This window comes from Phyllostomus hastatus, unplaced genomic scaffold, assembly GCF_019186645.2.
Source record: "Phyllostomus hastatus isolate PE091 unplaced genomic scaffold, TTU_PhHast_1.1 phas_scaffold_78, whole genome shotgun sequence".
Taxonomy (NCBI): Eukaryota; Metazoa; Chordata; class Mammalia; order Chiroptera; family Phyllostomidae; genus Phyllostomus; species Phyllostomus hastatus.
In genome coordinates this window covers 6,001,935-6,025,675 of record NW_025334041.1, presented here as the reverse complement: position 1 = coordinate 6,025,675, position 23,741 = coordinate 6,001,935, and the positions used below count along the sequence as shown (strand labels likewise).

The 23,741-nt window shown below is 51.6% G+C and overlaps 1 protein-coding gene across 9 annotated transcripts in view; it reads right to left on the bottom strand.

The window, feature by feature from the left end:
• The window catches only part of ELMO1 (engulfment and cell motility 1), a 472,430-nt gene that overhangs the window by 8,020 nt on the left and 440,669 nt on the right, over positions 1-23,741 (bottom strand). For all 9 annotated transcript variants that reach the window (XM_045828139.1, XM_045828136.1, XM_045828134.1 and 6 more), the window contains 3 exons: positions 23,581-23,693; positions 16,491-16,598; positions 9,036-9,118 (listed from right to left, as the gene is read on the bottom strand). In XM_045828139.1, the coding sequence (XP_045684095.1) occupies positions 9,036-9,118; positions 16,491-16,598; positions 23,581-23,693 (304 nt within the window). The remainder of the gene's footprint in view (positions 1-9,035; positions 9,119-16,490; positions 16,599-23,580; positions 23,694-23,741) is intronic.

Sequence of the window (23,741 nt, the reverse complement as noted above, 5' to 3'; positions counted from 1 at the left end):
CCTCTTGAAAACATCAGTAAGGCAGTCCACATCAAGAACGAGAAATCCCACTCCTGGGGTTATTCCTAAAAAACTTGAAAAGCAAGCAAAGAACACAGTATGTGATACTAAATGCATGTCTTCCCTTCACTGGGTGAACCATTAAAGAAATCGCAAATTAGCAGCCCAGAGAAATACGTTCAACCAGCTATTCAATGTGACGCGGAGGAAGATCCGACCGTAAGGAAAGCAAACAGCAGGAGGAATGAACCTTCTTTCCACTGGAGCACAACTATGAACAATGTTCCCCTGAGGACACAGACTGGAAGTGACATGTGAAACGGAAATAATCATAGTAAGGCTCTACCATCACAGGTGATCATTTTCTTCTTTCAAAAAACTTAAAGCATTTGCTCGATAAAATTCTAAGCTCTAATTTTACATATTCGTGAAAGTTGTTTTTTGGTTAGGAACGCTATACAAACGATGACTTCTTTGTTACGCTGTCATTCACGAGGGCGACTGACTCACACCCGAGAGGCCGGAGAGACAGGGAAGGACAGGGCTTTGCGTTAGAACAACCGGTCAGGGCAGCACCTACAGCAGCACTGGGGGGCCCTCGGGGGTCAACGGGCAAAGGTGAAGTTCATGACCTGGTTTCCGGGCTGACAGTGCAGAACAGCTGCTCTGAGTTGCTAACGACATCCGGGATGCACGCTGCCCGAGTCCAGGCTCAACCTCTTGACTTGGTGCTGAAGTTGCTGGACACACGAGTGTCAGTGTGGCTGTCCTCGTGACACCTGGTGTTCTGCAGGGGCACGGGCAAGGCAAGGGAGGGGCGTGCAAACTTGGGGTTTGCCCTTCTGAGGCCTGTACCGGCGGAGACGTGGAGGAGGAGCACTGCCCTGACCTAGATTCCCGACGAACGCAGGCAGGAAATGGGAGATTCGTGGGCACGACTATCCGCACTTTAATTTCACCAAAGCTTCCTCGGAGGGGTGGGAGGAATTAATTCTCCGAGCCGCATGCCTGTTTGAAAGGCTGCTATCACTTATAATGAGTTTTATTGATGTCCCTGGCTTGCTGTCATTGAGGCGTCGGTGGGGGTCAGCTCTTCTGCACTCGGAGCAGGGAGGCTGCGGAGCTGGGCGCGCTAACACCTCCCGGGCGAACGCTCCAGAAACCGCCGCTGCCTGTCCGAGCTGTCTGGGAGGGAGACAGGCGCCAGGAGGTGTGGCAGTAAGCTGTCATGGGTCTGGGGCAGTGTCACCCTCAGGGGCTTCCTGTCACACACGGTGCGCTTAGACATCTGAGGCTCTGGGGCTTTGCTACTTGCCACCTAAGGTCCTTTTTTTCCCCGAGGATTTAATTCAGTGAAAAATTATGTCCAGGGGCAGCTATCTTCATCCTCTGTTCCACTAATTCCCAAATCCCACCTTGCCGTGTGGAGAAAGGACCGGGATGGGTAAGGTCCGGGGACAGAGGAGGCAGCAGGACCTGAAGACTCCCCCCGGCCCGGGACCTCTGACCTGGCACTCTGCCCTCCAGCCCCAGGACCAGAGACAAGGCGCGCGGGGCGGGGGGTGCTCAGGGAAATTCTGGACATGATGGCACCTTGGTTACGGGACTATCATCTTTCAGGGGCCAAACGATAGACTGAATGAATACAGCGGTGGGTTTTATGTAACACATTTTCAGTATACAGCATGAGCTGCCATTCCTTATATTGTCTGGGAGGGATTTGCCTCATTTGGCCATTTTGGCCAGCAGTCACTTTGACTATGCTGGTTCTCCCCGCTCTGTCCGGGTCATTCTGAGGGCAAAGCATTTTGATTGAAGACACAGGATAGTGTGTGTGCGTGCATGTGCTATATGGCCTTAGAAATAGTCGTAGATTTCACCTATAGTACATTACTGCCTGTCTCCAGACCTACAGATTTGACTTTCTATTTAGAGAATAAAATTCACTCAGTCACATAATATAGAGTAACGGTCAATAATGCCTTCTCCAGGCAACTCTGTGTGGCCCCAGTCCGACCACTCTCCTTCCTCTGTCCCCATCAACCCTATGGTCTGAATTCAACGTTTCTCAGTCAGAGGAGCTCTGTGCCATTTTCCATGCCCTTTCCCCCTCCTAACAAGTCTTCCCCTTCCTTCTTCGCCTGGTCAGCTCCTGTTTGAAACCCAGCTCAGATCCCATTGTCTTCAGCAGTCCTTCTCACGTCTCCCAGGCTCAGCCTGAGTTTGAGTTACTGCACAAACAGGTGACATTGGGCTGTACTTGCGTGTTGACCCGGAAGTCTTCCGTCTACCAGACACCCAGTAAGTAAGGTGAGCAGGGCCAGAGGCCGGGTCACATTCCCTTTGGATTCTCAGCGCCAGGCACGGGCCGGGTGTAAAGAACACACTCAGTACAGCTGCTGAATGAAGGACAAATGAAGTCAATGCGGATCAGAGGCCTTTTGGTTAAGACCCGGGTTTCACGCTGACGCTAGAACGTCGGCCTCTCGTGTAATCCGCTTCTTGTTCCAGGCTCAGGGGCCACACCAGGAAAACGGAAGCTGGATTCCGGGACACGGTGGATGGAAGCTGCTCTTACATCAACAATGTCTGTGCCCGAATCAGTGAGATGCGGTCAGACCTCTTCTCTGCTGATGATGTTGTGACTGTTTGTAAGCCCCAAAGTCGGTGGGATGAACTCCAGGAATGCCTGTTTTCAAGAACTCAGCAACAAATCAAATTTATAAATCACAACGCTTGACTTCAGAATCCTTAATCCTTAAACGTCGATTCCCCCAGTGGAATTTCCGTTCACCCCCGACAGTTCCCGTCTCCCTGAGACTCTCCCACTGTCACCGCGAAGAAGCCGAGTGCTGTTTGTGCCTGAGGAACCCGCCTGGGGTGCTGACCTGCTGGCCACGCCGGACTCTGGGCTGCAGGAGGACAGGCCACACACGTCCGTCCCATTCACGCTCCAGGGCCAGAGCTCCTTGTCTCCCAGAGGTGCTGGTGCTGACCGAGCGGATGGCTGAACAAAACTGCCTCTGCCTCGAGGAGCCAGATCAGTTTTTTTTTGTTCCTTTTTCTGCTTTCAGGGCCTTAGACAGAGCCCGGGCCATCAGACGTTGAATGAGTGAGAAGTCGTGGCAGTCACCAATATTTTGCTATTAACAAAGCGTCTCCCTTACGGACGCTAATGTCTCAGTTTGCCTTGCTCGCAAGTAAGCTCATTGGGAGTCCCGTGGCGCAAAGTGCCAGAACCTTCTGTCCAGCTGGAAAACCTGGCTGCAGAGCCAGCCACACGCCTTGCTTGCTGCCCGCTAGGGTGCACTGATGTGCCTCCTGGGGTCACACCTTAGTTAGCTCTCCTTCCAGGCTGCAGGTCTCTCCGTCCCTGCCCAGCAGTCCTGGGGGCAGAGAGGAGAGACCTCTGGAATATCGGGAGAAGGGGTGTGGGGGTGTGGGGTTGAGGGAGTAAGTTTTCAGGACTGCGGGTTTCCTTTCTCCCTTTTGATGTTTAGCCCGATGAACCAGGTGCATGAACACTATTAGCATGATAAAACCAAACAACTTTCATGGGTATGCAAATGAGCGAGACAGGCTGGTAGAGGAGATACTCTCTTAGCCCGCTGTCAGGGCTCCTGGAAGAGCTTTGGGTGGCCGGACATGCATGCCAGCGAATCCCAGGACGTAGCCTACATTTGCAATCCTGTCTACATGTTTACAGCAGTGTGCCCCATTTATCCATCCATCCGTCATCCATTCATCCATCCATACACCCATCCATCATCCATCCATCTATCATCCACCCCATCTATCCATCCATCCATCCTTCATCCATCTATCCACCCATCCATCCTTCATCCATCATCCACCCATCCATCATCCATATATCCATCATCCATCCATCCATCATCCATTCATCCATCCATACACCCATCCATCATCCATCCATCCATCCATCATCCATCCATCTATCATCCACCCATCTATCCACCCTCCACCCTCCACCCAATTTTCTATGAGCACCATGACAATAAAAAGAGGGTGGAAGGGGGTGGAGGGAAGGGGTGAAGAGAAAATATAGACAACTGTAACTGAACAACAATAAAATAATCTAAATTAAAAAAAAGAAGGTTGGGCAATGTCATTTACTTGTTTGTTTTGTTGATCTCTTCCGGGAGCAGAGGAGTCTGACACAAGAGGCCGAACCTACCCACACGTACCGTATGCCCGTGTGACATCCCCTCCGTTCCCGCTGTGATGCTGGGAACTGCCTCGTCTCATTTTCTCTTGTTTGGTCAGGCTAGAAGCTTATCAGTTTTATTCACCTTTTCCATGAACCAAGTTCTGGTTTTGTCAATTTTCTCTACTGTTTTTCTTCTTCTCAATTGCAGTGATTTGTACTTTAATTATGTATTATTTCTTCTTTTCTGCATGCTTTTGGCTTAACTTGCTGTGCTTTCCTAAGGTGAACACTTCATTGATGTTTAAATCTTTCTTGTTTTCTAATACATAAATTTAATACCACAAACTTCCCCCAAACACTGCTTTTGCCCCATGCCACATATTTTGATAAGTTATACTTTCATTTTAATTAGTTTGTAACATTTTGTCATTTCTTCTGAGACTTCCTTTTGAGCTAAGAATTACTTAGAAGTATATTATTAAATTTCCAAATATTTGAAAGGACTTTATAGCTATCTTTCTGTTACTGATTTATTTATTCTACCGTGATCTGAGAAACTACTTTGTGTGCTTATTATTCTATTAAATGTGTTATGATGTATTTTATGTACCAGAATGCTGTCTACATCGGTGAACATTTCCTGGGAGCTTAAGAAGAATGCGTATCCTGCTGTTGTTGGGTGGATCTTCTATTGTTAATTAGATCAAGTTGATTAATGCTGCTGTTCAGGTCATCAATACCCTTATTGGTTTTCTGCCTGTTTGATCTGCCAGTTACTGACGGGGGTGGGGGGGTAGTGCTGCCTCTGGAATAATAATGGATTTGTGGATTTCTCCTTTCAGTGCTATTAGTTTTGCCTTATATATTTCGCTATTGTTGTCCATTCATTTTTTTACCTCTCTTAGTCTTTATATTTGGAATTGTTTAATTTTTTTTGTACAAAACATAGACTCGGGTCTTTTTTTAAATCTTCTCTGACAATCTGTCTTTTAATTGGTGTATGTAGACCTTCGACATTTAAAATGATTACTGACATAGTTAATGGCTGCTATGTTTATAACTCTTTTCTCATCGTTGCATTTGTTCTTTTTTTCTTCCTTCCTTCCTTTTCCTTTTCCTGTTTGCCTTTCCCTGTTTTCAGTATCCCAAATCCTGTCTCCTGTCCCTTGTGACTTTGCTGTTGTTCATTTTACTATCCGTATGCTATAATCATGTAACACATTGTTACTAGCGTTACTTTTAACAAAGTTATCTTTTAGATGGATTCACAACAAAAGTGTAAGTATTTTTATTTTACCTTCATTTATTCCTTCTCTGAAGTTCTTCTGTCCCTTTTGTGGGATCCAAGTCTCTCACCTCTATAATTTTGCTGACAATGAATTACCTCAGGTTTTTTTTTATCTGAAAAGTCTATTTCTCTTTCACTTTCGAAGGACAGTTTCACTAGATAAAGAATTCTAGTTGGTGGGGTTCTTCCTCCGGCACTAAATATTTCACTACTTTCTTCCTGTTTACATAGTATCTGATGAGAAACCCACTTTAATTTTTATCTTTGTTCTTCAAGATTTTCTTTTTGTCTTTGGTTTTCTGCAGTTGAAATGTGATATGCCTAGGTGGTTTTTTTAGGGGGGAGGTGGTTATTCGGCTGGGTGTCCTCTAAGCTTCCTGAATCTGTGGTTTGGTGTCTGTCATTAATTTTGGTAACTTCCTGTCCATTATTGCTCTAATATTTCTTCTGCTCCATTCTCTTTTTCTCTTGTCGCCCGATTATTTATATGTTATACCCTCTGCAATTGTGCCTCAGTTCTTTGATGCTCTATTTTTTTTTTTCATTTTTTTCCCTCTTTGCATTTCAGTTTAGGGAGTTTCTGTTGACTCATCTTCAAGCTCACTAACCCCTTCCTCAGACGTGCCAAGTCTACTGAGTCAGTGAAAAGCATTCTTCACTTCTGTTTCAGTGTTCTTCATTTATAGTCTTTCTTTCTGATTCATGTCTGGAGTGTTCCTTTCTATGACCCCATTACCCAGCTGTTCTTTCACGTGATCTACTTCTTCCATTAGAACCTGTAACACTTTTAATTGTAGTTATTCTAAATTTTCTATCTGATCGTTCCAACATCTGTGCCCAACATATTGGAGTCTGGTTACGATAACTGATTTGTTTCTTCAGGCCGTTTTTTTTTGTTTTTTTTTGGTATGCCTGTAACTTTTTGCTGAAATCCAGACATGTTGTTTCAGGTAATAGAAAAGGAGATACACGGACCTTCAGAGTGACAATTTATGTTAATCTGGCAAAGAATTGGGCTATTGGGCTACTGATGTAGCTGTAAGTGTCAGAAGCTTCAAATTCCCCCAGTGTATCCGTTTTTGTCTCTTCTGCTGACGTTGGATTCCCAAGTCCTCCTCCTCAAGACAGAGTCTGCGTCTTGCAGGTCTCTCCACTCCACTCCACTACTTTGGTCTTGTTGGTGTGGGATATGGGCGAGGAATAACATTCTGTAATCTTCCAATTGCATCTCCTTCTTTTCGGGGTCGTGTATCCTGTGGTTGTCACCTTCCCAATTGCTTCTCCAGTGGTCGAGCACCCCCCACCCCCTCACCTCCTCCCTTTTCCCATGGCTGCAGAGTCTCCTGTGCATCTCCTTGAGGCTTTGGCTGCTGTTGACTATGTCTCTCCTACCTCCCAACCCTGCTGCTGAGACGGGAAGGCTCAGTGGGATTAAATGGTGGACGTTCTCTCCCCCTGGCTGGGGGCAAGGTCTGGAGAACAGGACTTGGTTATGAGAAGGCGCTGGCACGTATCATGATGACTCATCCATGTCTCGTGCCAGAGCCACCTGGAGGGAGGGGATCTTTCTCAGACGTTCGATGGGAGAGTTTGCTAGGCTCTCTGGAGGCAATGCCCATGGAAGTGTGCCCCCACGACTGCGACCTCCTAGAGCTTCTCATTCTCACACGGGCCCACCACACTCAGCCCACAGCAGTTTATCAGGATTACCACTTCAGCTATCCGATAGCTCACGGCTCCCACGGATTCCGCTCCGGACGAGCAGATGTGGCTGGGGCTCGCTGGACGCACCCGACGCTCCAGGATTCCAGGGTGGTGGTGCGCCCCGAGACCTGAGCTTCCTGGCAGGCCCAAGAACATGACTGATTTTTCACTTGACTCAGTTTCTTTTCACTGGAAGGACACGAGTGACAATTCCCAACCTCTTTCCATGTTGGGGCTGAAACTAGGGGTGCCCCCACACCTGTTTTACATAATTCTCTCTGTCCCTGCTCAGAGCACTTGAACCCCGGCGGGCTGCCCCACTCTCCAATGACACCCCTCCCGGCCTTCTCTGGTTGCTGCCCATGTCCCCACGGCATCTCCTGCTCCGCTGCGAGGGCTATAGAACCGCGGGGACCTCAGCTGGAGTGGCGCGGAGCCCGTGCCCCCAGGACTGCGCTCTGCAGATCGGGGGGCGTTGGGTGTTGAAGCAGAGCCACCCCACGGGAGGCCGATCACACAGGCTGGAGACTCGCTGCCGCGGGCAGAACGCTTCTCCGAGCCCTGACGAGCTGGAGGACCCCACTTCCCCCACCAGGGCAAAAGGGGAAGTGCTGGGTCGTGGGGGGCGGGGCGCGCACACACTCCTGGGCATGCCCTTGTGTCATTACGCTCGTCAGTTAAGGCATCACATGACAGGGGCGTGACAGGCCTGACAAAGAAGGAGTTCACGTGGACTTGACGTGAGCTGTCCTTACGTAGCTGGAGACGCAAAGGTCTTGCTATCAGCCCCTGGGCTGTACCCACTCCCCGTTGTCGTCCTCACCAGCACGTTCCGGTGCTTCCATGTCCCCTCACCGTGGACACAGGGTCACCCCCGCAGACCTGGGTTCCCCGCTGTCGCTACAGTGTTCGAGATGACAGGGCAGGGAGTGGTCCCTTGAACCCTGGTTGGTAAGGAACCTGTGTATAATGCTTATATTCCTCTTAGATACTGACACTGGAAATAAAAGAAAGCAACTTAATTGATTTCTGGGATGTTTTGGGGACCAAGGCGGCTGGTGCACCCAGATCAATCTGGGTGATTTTATTCGTGGATGGCTATCACATGTCACGAGACGCCAAGAGGGATGAACTGAGAACTGGCTCTCCCGTGGCCCCTCCAAGGGCAAATGCGTCCGCACTGGGGCCCGTCCTTCCAGAGGAAGCCCCTGCACACCCTCTGGTGCAGCACATGGGCTGTCGCGGTGAACAGCCCGGTGGTCAGCTGGGAGGGGAGGGTGGAAACTAGTGCGAAGGGGGTCTAAGCAATGTACGTCGGGGGGAATTTTCTCCTCTACGCTGGGTTTGAGCCATTGCACAGCACTTTCCACCATGCTGAAGGATGGTATATACCAGGGCCTGAAACATTTTCTAAAAAACTTTCTGAATCACTTGGTCTCTGCTTTTCCTGGGCTTCACGGAGACCCCATGGAGGCTCCTGGGAAGGTGAGAGCCACAGGAGAGGGTGAAGTAGCCTGGGGTGGGAGTTGGGGGAGGGGCAATGTAAACGCAAGTGGGAGGTTAGGGGTTAGGGTTAGGGTTAGGAATGCGTGGGGCTGAGCGCGGGGGGGGGGGGGGGAGGAGACTGGGCCAGAACAGTGAGCAGGCAGTTCCTGGGGCTGGAACTGGACAGGGAGTCGGGGAACGGAGGACATGGTAGGGGCTGAATGCATGGCCAACGGAGGGAAAGCAAAGCTGAGAGATGTGAAAGGCATCAGGGAGGGAAACACGCGTACAGCCACGCACACAAGCATTGCTGCCCAGGAAGGAAGGCTGGCCCCCGCCGCCTGCATTGCCCCGACAGAAGCGTCTCTTCGCAGTAATCAGAAACCGTACCTTGTTCTGTTTAAGGGCACCTTTCTCTTTCATATGAGGACAGTCCTTTCCCGTCACCACCGCTTTGATGTCTGCCACCGGCACTGGAATTGAGAAAAGAAAGCAAAAGTAACTTCACCACGTATGAGCTGTCGACGAAGAAGAAGCACTAACCATCAAGTCTGCCAGCAAGCTGCCGTCCCCAGAAACGGCGGCAGAGGAGAAAAGAGTTCAAACGAGGAAGAGAAGTCGGGTAGTGTGCCAGGACTCGACACTAAACTATATTCTTATATTCTGGCCAAAAGCAACCCTGGGGAGGAAAATCTATGTTGATAAGCAGCATCTGGTTCACTGAAACAAATAACTGTAAAACCCCCGACACAGCCATGTGAAAAGTGACGGTATTAGAGGAAGCCGTAATAATAGTCATGGTGGTTACAATACTGCTATTCTGGAAGACGCCGTGTGCCAGGAGCAACGCTAAGGGCTTCCCTTGTATCAGTAGCTCCTGAACTGGCTACACCTATTTCGTTTCTGAGTTTAGGACAAGCAGGAAGAGCAGCCTCATCCCAGAAAATGCATTTGAATCTCAGTCGTCCCGAACTCGGTCATCCTCCCTCTCTGCCACCTCGCTATTCCCCACAACAATTCTTCCAGGCAGGTTTCATTATCCCTGTTTTACAGGCAACGACACTGAACGCCAAGGAAGGGAACATTCCTGTCTGATACGGTAACGGTAGCTGGTATTTATCGTGCAGGTAGAGGAGAAGATGTTGTCTCATGTTTTACTCAGGACTTGGAGGGAGATAAAAGAGATGGAAAGGTTTGTGCATTTAAAACTTTGTGTTAAAATAATCTGGGGGAGAGAGAGAGAAGGCAGCTGGATGGCTTGGAGACTTAAAAAAAAAATCAAGCCCTGGCTGGCGTAGCTCAGTGGATTGAGCTCGGGCTGCGAACCAAAGTGTCGCTGGTTCGATTCCCAGTCAGGGCACATGCCTGGGTTGCAGGCCATGACCCCCAGCAACCGCACATTGATGTTCCTCTCTTTCTCTCTCTCTCCCTCCCTTCCCTCTCTAAAAATAAATAAATAAAAAAATCTTAACAAAAACAATCGAAGTCACCCGTCCCTCTCCGGCTCCGAATCTTCTGTCCCACAGCAGACCGTGAGGTCTCACTCAGGCTCTGCGGAGGCTTTGAGTAATGGATTCCTACGTAGTCAATCAGCAATTTCCTTAGTGATCATTCCCTCAATGATGAAGATGACGAGCGATTTCATAATTAATGCTCACATGCTTTTCCTGGGGACCTGGGTTGTGGGGAGACGCTGAGAGGACGATAAAGTTATACAATGTATAGCTCACATTTCCCAGGCACCCTAACCCTGTTAGGGACCTTACGCAAACCCGTTGACACTCCCCCCGGAGCTCTGCCTAACCCCAGAGAGGAGCAGGGCCGCGGCGCACTCTTGGGGGAACCTCCGCACACACCCCAGCTGTCGGTCCCCTGGGGTTTTGCAGTCCTGATTCTACACCCCTCTGATTGACATTGCTTGTGCTCACTAATGTCTGGTTTCCCTTTCTTTCTGGGCATGTGGGAGACTATACTTCCCAGCAACCTCTGGGACCATGGGATTAGTTCTGGCCAATGACATGTCAGAGGAAATGGCAAGTCTCTTTCACTGGCTGAGGCAGGGAAAAGTCCACACCCACCAGCCACTTTGCCGCAGTGGCAGAAACTGAACAGGTCCCAGGTTCCGTCCAATGGCATAGCTATGGAACGGCCGAGCAGCCGTGTGGAGCGGTCCTTTGACAACTCATGCTGGTTACATAATGTGAGGAGGGAGAAACAAACTCTTGTGGTCCCAAGCCACCGAGATTCGGGGGTGTTTGTTCCCGCTGCGGAATGTACCGATGCAGTGGCAGACCCTTCACCTCGGACCCCTTGCCTGCCTCTGCCTCACCCCCTTGAATTGGTGTCTCCTTGTCGTTGGTCCCTAGGACTCCTGAACATACTGCGACTACCACTGCGAACTCCAGTTCTCCTCAAATCCATTTTCATAACCGGTGATCGGCTCTGCTTCTCCCTGCGGCCTGTCTGGCTGCTGAGGAAGGGGGACAGTTAGGCACCTCGGGAAACTGGGTTTACTTTTCAATGGAAAGTCCGCTACTGCAGTGAGTCTGACACATATTAATGTAACAGCTCAGAAATCCTTCCGAAGCTTCAGACGGGGGCTGAGTCATAAGAACCTCGGAAGCAGAAAGTCTTTGTTGTATAATCTGTAACATGGTCAATGGACTTGAGAGTGTCAACAGTCTATAAATAGCAAGCCACCCCTTGGCTTTGAAAGGCCGTCATGCGCAACAGGACAGGAGTAGCAGAAAGTCTCCTGCGGGCACAGCCTGCAGGATCTCCGATGCGGAGTCTCCAGGGGAGAAGAGGCACTTCCCCACCTCGTCTGTGGCAGCACGCATTTAATATTTTTATATACATTGTCCCCTGTCAAGGAGACAAGCTGCTCTATTACTCACAGGATTATGGCTAAAAGGAAAACACAAAATTCTAAAAATACGCTGCTGTGGTTTTTAAAGGTTGCTCTTTGCATAGTTTGCCTCTAGATGCACAGGAAGAGTGGGCGTCTGAGGGCTGAAATGCCACCCTCTCTGTTTCCACGAGAAGAATTGGACTCACATCCCTTGAATCTGCACCCTAAGGAGGCAGCAGAGGGCTCCTGACTCCTGACTATGTCAAGGCCAGGCGACAGTTTCCAGGGTCTTTTGAGGGGGACGCATAAAGAAGTGGGACCCAGAGATACGAGAACAGGGTGGTCACTTCTGGTACCCTGCCCTCAACTCTAAATTCTTCAGTCAGGGCTTCGTTTCTTTCTATGCTTCCTTCACTTTGAGCTGCTTGAGATGAGCCAATTCAACACTCCCATTACACAGATGGGAAGACTGAGACCTGAAGAGGAAATGCATTATTGAAGGTCGTACAGGAGGACTATTGCTCTCCGCTCCACTCCATGCTCCCTCGGTAGGTCATGGCTTCTCCTCCTGCTCACCAATGATGATTTAAAATAAAAATCCCATTGAAAAAGTAAATATGGCCCCTGTGATAAAAGCAGTTTTCGTTTTCACCACTGGGAGCTAAGTTGAGGCAGAAATAAGCCCAGGAAGTAGCTGGGAAGCCGTGAGCACTTGCTGTGAACACAGCTCACGCGGGAGCAGCGGCGGTGGCGGCGGCGCAGGCCGGGGCTGGCGCATGGAGGTGAAGGGTCCGCCCTCTCAGCTGGCAGCAGGGAGCGGTGGTGGCAAGGGCTGTGCCTGTGGGGTCACAGAGCCTGGGTTGACACCTGGACACACCGACGGGCTATCCCACTTTGGGCCAACGCTCTGGGAGCCGGAGCTTCCTGGCCTGCGATGTGGGATTCTACCATCGTCCATCTCAGAGCGCTGCTCCAAGAATTAACGCCTGATGTCGGAGCCGAGATAATTGTTGGCTTTTAATCGAGGCAGTGTGGAGTAGGGGGTGAGTGGGTCAGAAGCTGGTCCTCGAAGTGGGGGGGTGGCCTTCAGATCTTTGTCCTACCATTTACTAGCCCTGTGACCTTGAACAAGTCACTTAATTTTTCTGTAGCTCGGTTTTCTTCTCTGTAAGACAAGGACAACAGGATCTACCACTCCGGGTTGTCAAGAGGATAATGAATGGCAAGTTCTCAGCACGGCGCCTGGCATATGGTAAGCACTCAATGAATGTTATTTGGAGATGTTCTCATGACCAATAACCAAAGTTGGTTCTCTGCGTCGACTGGGGGACCTGAATTCTTCACCACATGCCACTGACCGACTCGTCTGCTTTCCTCTGCTGTCTCGCTGCCCTTCTCATTCTCTCTAACAGGCTTCATGGCCCGTGTCGGGGTGAGCCCTCTCCGCCATGTCTTTGATGTCAGCGTGGGGCGTGCTGGCCTGCATCCTCTCGCAAGCAGGCACTGGCGGGGGAGGGGCCCAGGGCTGGAAAGCACTAGAGCCTCGTGTTTAGTGGGGGTGTGGGGCTTGTCAACCTAGCGGGAGGGCCGTGGGGCGAGGGGATGGAAGGGGATATGCATCTTTAAGGGCCTTATTTCCTGTCAAACAAAGCAAATGGAAGAAGAGTGATTTCCTCCACCTTAGGGACGAAGACAGCTAGAGGGCGTCCGGCCGGCCGTCTTCACTCGCACTCTTCTGCAGGAAGAGGATTCAATTACGCCGTTGGATTCATTGATATCTCCGCAGTCAGCACTCATTAGCTGAAGGGGCAGAAGGCAATTTCCCCCTTGGTCTCAAGAGAGGGCAATCAGACCAGGCAAGAGCAATGGCACTTGACATTAATTAAAGACATGACTCATTTTTCTGGTGGATTGAAGTTTCTGACTTCCAAGGGCTCCCAGAGAACGGGCCATCTGCTCCAGGCGGAATGTATCATTGCAACGGCGGGCAAACCAGGTAGCCGGCCTGAGGCGGCAAACTTAGGTGCCTGGGCCAGGGCCCTGCTCAGCTCAGGTGCATAATGGCTTCGTTTGACTTCATTGCACAAAGACACCCCCTGTCCGGGACACACGTGCACACAGATGTAATGTCGCCCACACACGTGTGCACATACCTGCACGAGTATGGGTTTTTGATTTTGACTGCAGTGGGTCAACTGTTAGGTAGCAGCTCTTCCAAACTCCGCATGACCAGATGTAAATGTGGGAGGGAAAGGGGTGGGCAAGAATTTCGAACCGCTGGTGGAGGGGGCGGCTGCAGCCCCTGCCCAGAAGTGGCGCCGCTCACGGGCCCCCGCCAGCAGCCGCTGGGAGGTCTGCAGCTCGGCCGTGCTCCGCCACCGCCCTGGTGGAAGCATTCCTGGCTTCCAGCCAGTGACCGTCGCCCTGCGCTTTTGTGGGTAAGGGCCTTGGTAGAGCTAGGGTGCGGGCATCCGTTTGCGGGCAATGCCAGCAAGTGCCCCTGCCGAGGCTCCGGCGCTGTCCACGCCGTGACCTTCTCTGACCCACTTCCTCAGCGACGGACCCGCGGGCAAGGGAGCGCGCACACGGAACCTGCCGTCAGCGCCAAGCAAGTGCCTGTCTGTGCGCTGAGCCGTGGGTTCCGTCCCTGTCTGCGCGGAGATGAATACTTTGTCCTGTGAGTGGAAGAGATGATTCGTCAGGCCACGTGGGGGAGGAGCAAATCAGCTGTCTGTCTGTCTGTCTGTTTTCTGCCTGGACCGCTTTCCCTGTCTCTTGCGCAGGCGAGGCACGAGGCTGCGGGGGACTCCGTGCAGCGTTTGCTGTGGCTGCGGCGGCCAAGGGTCGGCCGTGACTCCTCATCTCAGCGCCGTGGGGCTGATTCCGGGGCGCTGGCCCTGGGCAGCCCCGAGTTCCCGAGGGGGTTTTCACCCGGCAGAAAGCAGAGGAAGACGGAAACACGGCTGTGAGTGGTTAATGAAGCTAATTTAGTTCCATAGGAGGGACTACTCCTCATTCCAAGATTAGGTCTTTCTTACTGTTTATTGTGATGTGATCCAAAGTCCTACTTTTTTAAAAAAAAATCCTCACCTAAGAATATATATTAATTAATTTGAGAGAGAGAGAGATCAATCAGTTCCCTCCCATACGTGCCCCTACAGGGGATTGAATCTGCAACCTACGTATGTGCCCTGACCAGGGACTGAACCCACAATCTTTTTGGTGAGTGGGATGATGCTCCAAACAACTGAGCCACCTGGCCAGAATAATGCTTTTTAAAAATGAAAGTACTGTCATACAAAGTTTTAGTTATATGTTATTTTCAATACCCTTGTTTACCCAAATAAAAGCTGGTAAGCCACTACCGATTCACCGTTGCTGTTCATTTAAGCTTGGACTTCCGGGGGAAAGGTAAATCTGAAGAGCCTCCGTGAAGAGCACATGGCAGGAGGCAGCCGCGGTTCTCCCTGTGACCGAGCGTCAGCGGTGCCTGGGGGGCCCGTTCGGACAGAGACTGCTGCCCCCTCCCCAGAGCTTCTGAGTCAGCAGGCCCAGAGGCGAGGCCCAGGAACCTGCATTTCCCACAAGGTCCCAGGCGATGCTGCTGGTCCGAGACCCAGTCTCTGAGAAGCAGTGATCTGGCCTGTTCATGGTGCGGGGTAGGGCATGCTCCCTGAGACCCGAAGGGGGGCCCTCCTTGCGGGCAGGGCCCTGGGATGCCCCCTGTGGGGATGTGCGGACACCGCCCCAGCCTCGGTGGCGGCGGGCTTCCACTTTCTTCTCGCCCCGTTAGCAGTGTCAGTCACCAGCGCTGGGGGGGCCGTGCTCCCGGGACAGGAGGCTGCTGCCTGGACGCAGTGACACCACAGAGCCCGGCTGCCCCATTTTTAAGAGGGAGGAAGAGAGACTGTTCCAGGCTGTCTGTCTGAGACAGATCAGCAGAGTCTGGGTGTGGGAGGAATTTTCCACTCGTGGTTTATTTTCGCTCCTGATGGCACGAGCGTCAAGGAAGACAGTCCCCATTGGACTTCCATGGGCCCTGGGGTGACAAGAGGGAGGGCGTCGGGACTTGGGGGCAAGGTCTCATCTGGGACACACGTTTGTGACTCACCGCAGGGTTGCTGCGACTTTTAAAGGTTATTTAAAACTGTCTCTAGTTTTCTCACTCTTTGATTTCTCTACCCGGGATATCTTCTGAGGCTGTGTTCATTTCTTGCAATTTCTCTTCCAAATTAATTCACGGCCTTTGTATTTTCATGTTTCTATAATACCTGGTTTACTGTGTATACTTCATGCTGTCTAAAAAACTTGGAAACTGGTTTGGTGTTGGGCTAAAATAATCTAGTACGTTACTGGTTCTCCAAAATATACACATTCAAACAGGGCCTGGCCGGGTAGCTCAGTTGGTGAGAGCTTTGTCCTGTTGCACCAACGTTGCAGGTTCAATCCCAGGTGAGGGCACATACAAAAATCAACCACTGAGTGCATCAGTGAGTGGAACAACACAGCCAGGTTTCTCTCTCTCTCTGTACACACACACAGAGTCTGACATCAAATAAATAAAGAAACGAATAAATAATGTGGAACCTGGTTTGGTGTTGGACTAAAATAATCTATCATATTCCTGGTTCTTCAAAATACGTATATTGAAACAGACATTGTACAAAAATAGCAAATAATATGTATTTCAGGCAACATGTAGAAAAAATAAAATGTAGTTCATCCTAAATTTCCCGAGTGCCTGCATTATGTCCTTGAAGTAGGCGGCCCTATTTGGGTCTGCCATTAGCGCTGCATTCCAACTATGGGGCACGCTCAACTATGAGACGCAAATGTGGGGAGGGATCTCGAGACTGTTCAAGCCGGGACTCACGACGAGATGAGACACACCTGGTGGCTTTCTGTAGGGGAACGGTCCTTCTGCATGACATTTAGTGACCAGGACACGATCAGGCAACCCCAGCTCGGGCCTCCCGCCCGGGGTGGCCACTTACGTTTGTCCTGCAAGGAATCGTGCGGTACTTCCCCCTGAGGACTTTCTTCCAGGTCTCCGTAGTGCAGGACCTTGTGGTTTGGGGAGAGCCGGCAATACCAAAACTTGTCTGTGGAAGAAAACACACAGGTACAAGGTAAGTAATTCTGGTTTCCAAAAACACTGGCATCCTTATTTCCTAACAGGATGGCCTGGAAGAACAAGCCATCCACCCGACTGGAAGTCTTCAGAAGGGAATGGGGTCCGGAGCCCCGATCAGCGAGTCCCCTCTGATTTTGATGGTCGGTCAGCACCTGACCTGCTGAACATACATTCGAGAATGGCTGGGAAAGGCCTCAAATCCTTCTAAGACGATGGCAACAGGTTTTCTGAGGTGGTGGCCTCCACAGGGCTATTTACCAGTTTCTATAGCAACTGCGGGGTTTATTCCTGGTCCATACAAGCCTGAGAGAGACAGGGAGCGAGGCGCAGAGCCAGCAGCTTTCTCGACACTTTGCTGCTTCCGCTTCCTCGTTGAGACGTTGAGCCGGTTGGGACAGCTGTGTGACGTGTCTTAGTTGGCACACCAAACCTCCGACCCCAGAGGCTGATATCACAAGTCAATCAATGAACGGATTGTCCGGATGCGAGTGACAGACACAGGGCTGGAAATAATCCAAGTAATCCAGGGATTTATACAAAGAGTGAGGGCATTCACCATCATTTCCTGTCCAATCCTTAGAGTTTGGTTCTCTACACAGGCAGGACCAGGGCCCGAGGATCATTCTTACAAACAATTCCTTCAACTTAACCTCCTCTCTGTCCCCAAACATCATACAAATTATTGAATAAGCCTGTCAGGTTGGGAAAAGGAGGCAAAGAGAAACTTTTATATATAAGAAACTTCAATGTGACAGCAATCTTTGTGTAGGTCTGAAGGTTGAGCTTAGATGCTGCCTCCTCCAGGAAGCCCTCTTTGATTACTACAGCCGAAGGGACTCTCCCCATCCTATTAGCTGCCGCAGCATCCTCTTTGATCACAGGGGCCCACAGTTAAGCACCCTATGACAAACGAAGACCGAAGGGGACTTGGTAAAACACTTAAGGCACCAAGTGCGTGTGACCTGTAACCCCTCTGTGCCACTCTGCAGCCGGCAGAGGCAGGGGCCTTGGTGAAACCACCCCATTTCTGTTGTCTGCCAACACGCAGTGCTCTGAAGCCACTCTGACTAAAATACTCCCCACAACGTTTTAAGAAAATTGTTTTTCTATTTAAAATCGCTTTCACTGCAAAAGCATGTGTTAACTATGACTCTTTTAATAGAAAAAGAAAGTCTAAAAATGGAAGGAAAAGCCGCACAATGAACAAAGACAACACTCCAGCTCGATCCACAAAAGTCTCAATGGCTCTGTCTTCCCTGCCTATAAATACGGTTTGCGAATTCCTGAATGTCGTCAGGATGGGGCAATTCATCTCTTTAAGAGAACATGTTAAATGAACTCGGGTAGAAAATTTTGAGGGGAAAGAAAAAGTTACTGAATGGCTAGGGAAACATCTGGACTGGCTACATGTTCAAAATGATGTTATGTACGTATATGTGTTTATACCTCATCCTTTTTCTGGAAGAGCACATCCAGGGGAGAAAACAACACTGCTCCTGAGTGACTCACGGCCGTCTGAAGCCACGGCAAGCGCGTCGCTGCCAGTGTTCCGCGGGGAAAACAAACAGGTCCGGGACCTTGGCCCGCAATCCCCAGCAGGAACTGCGGACTCCGAAGGAGCCGCCCCCGCTCAGCCGCCAGCTGTGGGCTGCGCTTTCGGGTCCCGGCGTGACGGGCCGCAGGGGCTTCTCCTGCCCGGGAGGAACTCCCACCTGCCCTAAACGGCCTGTGATGGCCACAGAGCCGGCGGGAGAGGTGGGCCGTAGCCCTTCCCTTCCTCCGCCACCTCGGGGGTGGGGTCTTTGGCTAAGGGAGCAAGTGAAGGAGGACAGAAACCCAGGAAGGCAGTCAGTGAGCTGTAACAGGTGGACACTCTGGCGTTATTCTGAGTGATGTCGTAGCCTGTTCCATCTAGGGGGTCCTCGCTTCTCAAGCTGGAGTGGGTTCTGGGGGCCGGAGCTCACCCCTAGCGGGAACCCGAGGCCCCAGGGTCGATGCGGCGCACCAGGAGACCGGCCCTCCTCACGCACGTGGGGAAGCACTGGGAGCAGTAAGTGCTGTGAACGGATACAGCTTGGAGGGAAGTGCGAGACTTCTGCTCATTTGTAAGACTTCAAAAACCTTTTTGCTGCACATATTTTCCAGGTAAGTTTGTCCTCGGAATGTCTGCGGAGCGCCTGCGACGCACACAGCACCCTCCTGGGGAGAGCAGAGACTCCTTGGGGTGGAAGGCAGAAGTAAGGGACGAGACCTCGGAGCTCAGGGAGAAGGAGCCCCCGCCCTCACCTTCTGGATGGCCGCCGAGAGAGAGGCCGTGGGCACCTTTGCTGCCCAGCTCGAAGAAGTAGGGACAGGGACTCGGCAGTGCCACCTGCTCTACAGGGAAAGGCAGGGATGGAGCGGGTCTCTCGTGCGACACAGTCTCACCTTCAGAAACTACCGGAGGACAGTGGCTGTTTATCAGGTTACCAAGGCAACGTTGCTGTCGATGTTCGTGTGAAGGAAACACAGAAGGATACTCGGAGCCCGGCCGTAACAGCATCTGACGTGCAGCGGACAGAACTTCCGCCGCCTGGGGGCTTACATTCTCGTGACGTCATGCCACCAGCCACCCCGGGTTTTTCTCTGACCTCTGCCTAACCCTTCTCTTGTCCGTAGTAAGTTCCTCTTTCTCTGCAAGTGATGGGGTCTCCTCCGCCCCATCAGACAGGAAAGGAAGTCTGGGGTGGATGACACATGCTGGAAAGGGGACCGAAAAGCCTTGGGACGACTGCTTTGACTCCTGAGTCTCAAGTGCTGACACTCGGCCGGCACCTTCCGCAGGACAGAGGCTGGCGCGCTGAGTTCTGGGGAGGACTAGCGGCCTCCTGGCGCGGTTCTGTCCGTCTGACCCGAAGTGGCAGAGGCTGTAAAGAAAAGCAGAGCCGCCAGCGCCGCCCCACGTGGCACCCACTCGTGGGTGAGACCGGGTCGGCGTCAGCCACCAGCCGCAGCTCGATTTTCAGTGTCTTTTAGGGTAAGAAAAATGCGTATTTTCTTTTCAAAACCCAGCATGAAGTTACTAGTGCCTCAATCCCTCTGGGCAACGAATGAGTGGATTTTGTCACTGCAAGTAATTAGCAAGAAGCAGCGAGCACATTATCACAGACTGTTTGCCAGCATTCCAGAGAAAGCAGGAGTTAATAGAGAGGCCTTCCAGTCAATTAGGGGGTTAGCGCACCAGCAGCCGGCTCTTCAGTCCCGGTCTCAAAAATAAAAAGTATGGGGACAATTTTGTGGCTGTCTGTCTGTCTGTCTGTCTGTCCGTCTCTCTCTCTGAAGGACCAGAGGGAAGAGCTACTTTCAGAATTCACCAGCCTGGGAAGAAGGTCTCCAGGGCTGATTAAAGCCATTCCCAACGTCGCATAGATCATCGTGGAGCTAATCGCCGCCGACGACTGTAATTCTCGCAGTAATGTTCGATTGAACTTCACGCAAGGATGGAAATACCCTGTGTCTGCTTCATCAAGAGGATGAAAAGAAATTTTAAATTTCATTTGATTCTAATGAACCTGGCCGTTGGTAGCTGTATTAGACAGCGGAGCTTAGTGTCTGTCTTCATCAGGCAGGCCAGGGACAAGCATGGGCCCGCGCGCAGGCTGTTAGGGGGACAGCCAAGCTGAGCAGTGGCTGCCGCTGTTGCCTGTGAGATGCCGGGGAGCTCGGTGAGGCCCAGGGCACCGCAGGAACCGAGTCCTGACCGATCCCGCCGTGGACTCAGTGGGCCCTGGGAGCCCCGTTTGGGGGAGGCAGTGAGGTGGCCTTTCCTACAGTCAATTCTGGGGCCACTTCTACGATGTTGGGTCTTTTGGAGGTTAGCCCAAAATGTGGAGAAGCTTCAGGAGATGGTCCACTTGCTGCCTAAGGCTGAACCTGTCCAGAGCGACGAACGCGAGGGACCCCAGCGATGTCGGTGTCCGAAAGGGAAACGTCCTCTTTCAGAGGAGGACACACAAGACTTCTCTCTCGGTCCGGTGAAGACAGCTGCAGGGACCGACGACGGGAAGGTCATTCTGCCTTGCAGCTCCTCCTGGCTTCGCAGGCTGTGCGCCAGGACGCGCGTCCGGGGCTTTGCCTGGGCATCCCGCCGCCCTGCAGGCCGCCGCTGCCTTTCACGGTGGAACGCGGCTGCGGAACCCTCGACACCTCTGGCTCCTTCGGGGATGTGCTCCCTCTTCAACCTGCGACGGCACCTGGCTGCGCCGCCAGAAGCTGCACGGGAAAGTGCACCTTTCGCCCTGGCTGGTGTAATTCAGTGGATTGAGCGCAGGCTGTGAACCAAAGTGTCGCAGTTCGATTCCCAGTCAGGGCACATGCCTGGATTGCGGGCCACAGTCCTCAGCAACCACACATTGATGTTTCTCTCTCTCTTTCTCCCTCCCTTCCCTCTCTAAAAATAAATAAATAAAATCTAGAGAGAAAAAAAAGAAAGTGCACCTTTCGTGCACGTGAAAGGGATTCAGAGGGTCTTACAGCATCACGTCCTCATTCGTCTGTGTGCATCTGAATGGAGTGTTCGGGTGGGGTGACGTGAGACCACCTGCAGCACAGTCTGAAGCATGGCGAGCTGGTCGCCAGATTTGAAAACCACCCCATTTCCCAAACACCCCAGAGTCTCCCTCCCTTTCTTTCTGTACTAGGAAGGGCGGTTTCATTTTAAACACAGATGGCCAGGCCCCCTGGGGAGCTGAGTGCTACATTTATAATCTAGATGCTAATGGCTTTTGTTCGTTAGGTAATTCATGTTTAAAAACTGGGAAAATGTGCAGATAAGGGACTAAGATTTCTTTAGCAAACAAAAACCGAAAAACAAAAACGAAAACAAGAGACCTGTAGCCATTACACTTAGAAACGGGACTGCTCTGGCAGAGCCTGCCCACGTCAGCCTGGGAGGGGAAGCCTGGCGGCGAAGCGGGCAGTGAGGGTCAGCGGACTTCTCGGAATCTGGTTCTGAGGGTCCTAGCCGGGCACCAGGGGAGGCATTTGGCGGCAGCATGTGTCTGTGCCACCTCCCCTTGCCCCACTTCTGTGCCTTTTGCCCAGCATTAAGTACATAAAAACTTCATAAATCCCATCATGGGGTGACATACCCTGAATACTGGTTTTTCCAGAGGCAGCGAAGCCATCAGGGCACGTACTGTGATCGGTTGTCGGGTTCACAGAACTCACAGATCTTGTCGGCCTAGGCTTTCTAACGGATGGGAAGCTGTGGTCCTGGGAAGTCACACGATCTCCCTGAGGATGTCCACGTGGTGACTTATGGAGCTGAGGAGCCTGTAACCAAGTCTGTGCACTCCCAGGCCAGGGTGCATTTCCTGACCGATCTCCCAAAACGAAGGGAGGACCCTTTGTCGTTGGTGTCCAAGAGTGACATTCACCATCACCGTTCTCCTCCCGGTAATTTTAGGGTCGGGCACGGCGATCCCTGCCTCAGCTGGGGAACGGCCCAAGGTCACACAGCTGCGGGGGAAGGGGCAGGACCTCGGCTACTTCGTCTGGCTCCGGGGGTCTTGTCCTCGCCACTGTGCCCACACTGTCTTCTTGGAACAGCACCTACTCTGACGGAGACGTCCATGCGAGTAAGGAGGGAGTGCGCTCGTCCGCCGATGGCTGCGTGGACGCCCTGGGTCCCCTCCTGCGCCACCCTTCCTAACGTGAGCCTGTCTCAGTCCCACTGCAACTCAGCCCCGTATTGTTCTGCCCGCTGTCCTCTCTGCAGACCCAGCCTGAAGTTCACTGTCATGGCTTCTCATCCTCCAGGAAAAATCTGTGTTTTCATTCCTCAAGGATGTTCTGCCTGTGGAAATTCTATACTGTGGTTTCTAACGGTAACATTTGACATCAGTGCATTTACTCAATATTCAGCCCAAAGCTCTCATGGTAAATGGTCAGGGGCTGGGCCCAGCATAACCCTGAACGATGTTTGTCATTGGCAGGCGAGTCCTGCGTTTGGACGGGACACCCATCCCGGCTCACAAGTGCCTGCGAGAGTGCCTCCCGAGCCAAGACGGGTGTTTACTCTTGGTGCAGGAGCTCATGCTGGTGCTTGCTCCTGGCCGCTCCTCTGTGTCTTCCCCTCTCCCCAAAGCTTGCTGTTCAGCTTTAGTTTCTATCTCTTTGTTTCCAGGGCAGTGGGAGGCGAGCACCGTGACTCTGCAATCAGCAGCACGTCAAGACAGCGAGAAAGCAATCAAGGGACTGGACCTGTGTGGCTGAGAAACAGCGGGAAGTGTGTTCTACCTTTTGGATCTAGTCTAAGGGCACCCGTTTTGACTTGAAATTTTGGAATTAAGAGTTTAGAGAGGTAATTCAGAAATTTATCTTGCAAGGTGATGAAAATGGATTCTCTCGCTCCTTGGTTCACTGTTACTTATGTGGGGGGGTGGAGAAAAAGGTCCAGGAATGTTGGAAGTTCCAAGGTCAAATGCAGCAGCGGGTGTCAGCTCACCTGATAGCACAGGGAGTCATTAAAAGTGAAGGCCAAAGACTTCTGGGAGATCCTTATTTTTCGGCGACTTTGGGCAACGTACTTAACCCCCTGTTGCCTCAGTTTCCTTATCTGTACACTGCGTGCAATCCCAACAGACCCTTCACAGGGTTATTTTGAGGATGAAACGCATTCACATACGTTAAATCACAGCCTGGCACGTGGTAAGCTCTCAGTCAGTACACGTTAGCTCTAGTTGAGCCACAACCAGCAAATTCATGGCCCTAAACGGCCCAGAATGGCTCTTCGGCTCCATGGATGTGATCATTCTGAACACTGGCTCTCCTTGGGTATGCAGAGGGCACCCGAACTTCCCAGAACTGTGGCGCACAGCCTACCCTTGAACCAGCACCACGCCCCTGTGCCTCCGGCAGCGGGCTGCGGCCCACCCTGGCGGGGTGTGGGGTGGCCCCGGGCACAATACCTTGCCTTCGCCGGGAGTTGAGTTTCCTAAAGCAGGTCCCTTCCACCAGGCGGTTCAGGCGTTGCTGTTTGATCAGCTCCAAGATTTCTGGCTGGATCTTCTCCTTGAGCTCCCTGTGAAAATAAACACATATTCTGCAGCTGGTCTTGAGAGCGGGGGTA